Source organism: Lycium ferocissimum, chromosome 2 (assembly GCF_029784015.1).
Source record: "Lycium ferocissimum isolate CSIRO_LF1 chromosome 2, AGI_CSIRO_Lferr_CH_V1, whole genome shotgun sequence".
NCBI lineage: Eukaryota > Viridiplantae > Streptophyta > Magnoliopsida > Solanales > Solanaceae > Lycium > Lycium ferocissimum.
Window position 1 is genome coordinate 64,688,747 of NC_081343.1, and position 470 is coordinate 64,689,216.

At 40.4% G+C, this 470-nt stretch overlaps 1 protein-coding gene across 1 annotated transcript; it reads left to right on the forward strand.

The window, feature by feature from the left end:
• On the forward strand, positions 1-470 carry LOC132046795 (uncharacterized). The gene has a single exon (XM_059437547.1). It carries the CDS (start codon positions 110-112, stop codon positions 377-379), a length of 270 nt encoding a protein of 89 aa, XP_059293530.1. The 5' UTR covers positions 1-109; the 3' UTR covers positions 380-470.

Here is a 470-nt window from a genome sequence, read left to right on the forward strand (position 1 = left end):
AAAGTAGGAAGCCATTGGAAAAAGGCCAAAAACAAATTCAAAGTTGGTTTTGACAAAGTAAATAGAGAGAGATAAGAAGAAGGAAAGTGCAAAATACAGAGAAAAAGAAATGGAAAAGCAAACAGGTAGTACGAAAAAGGAATCAGAAAACAGTAAATTAGAAGGATTGCCAGTGGATACAAGTCCTTACACACAGTATAAGGATTTGGAGGATTACAAGAAACAGGGCTATGGAACACAGGGCCATCAACAACCAAACCCTGGCCGTGGTGCTGCCAGTTCCACTGATGCCCCTACACTCTCTGGTGGTGGTGGATCTGCCTCTGCTAACTCTCAGCTTTCTGCTACTGATACCGTCAATCGCCAGGGTGTCCCTTAATTTGCTTTATGTTTAATTGCGACAGAGTCGAATCTAGAACAAGTTAAGTTTATATTTATGCATATAATAAGATCACGCTCGTTCTGAATTA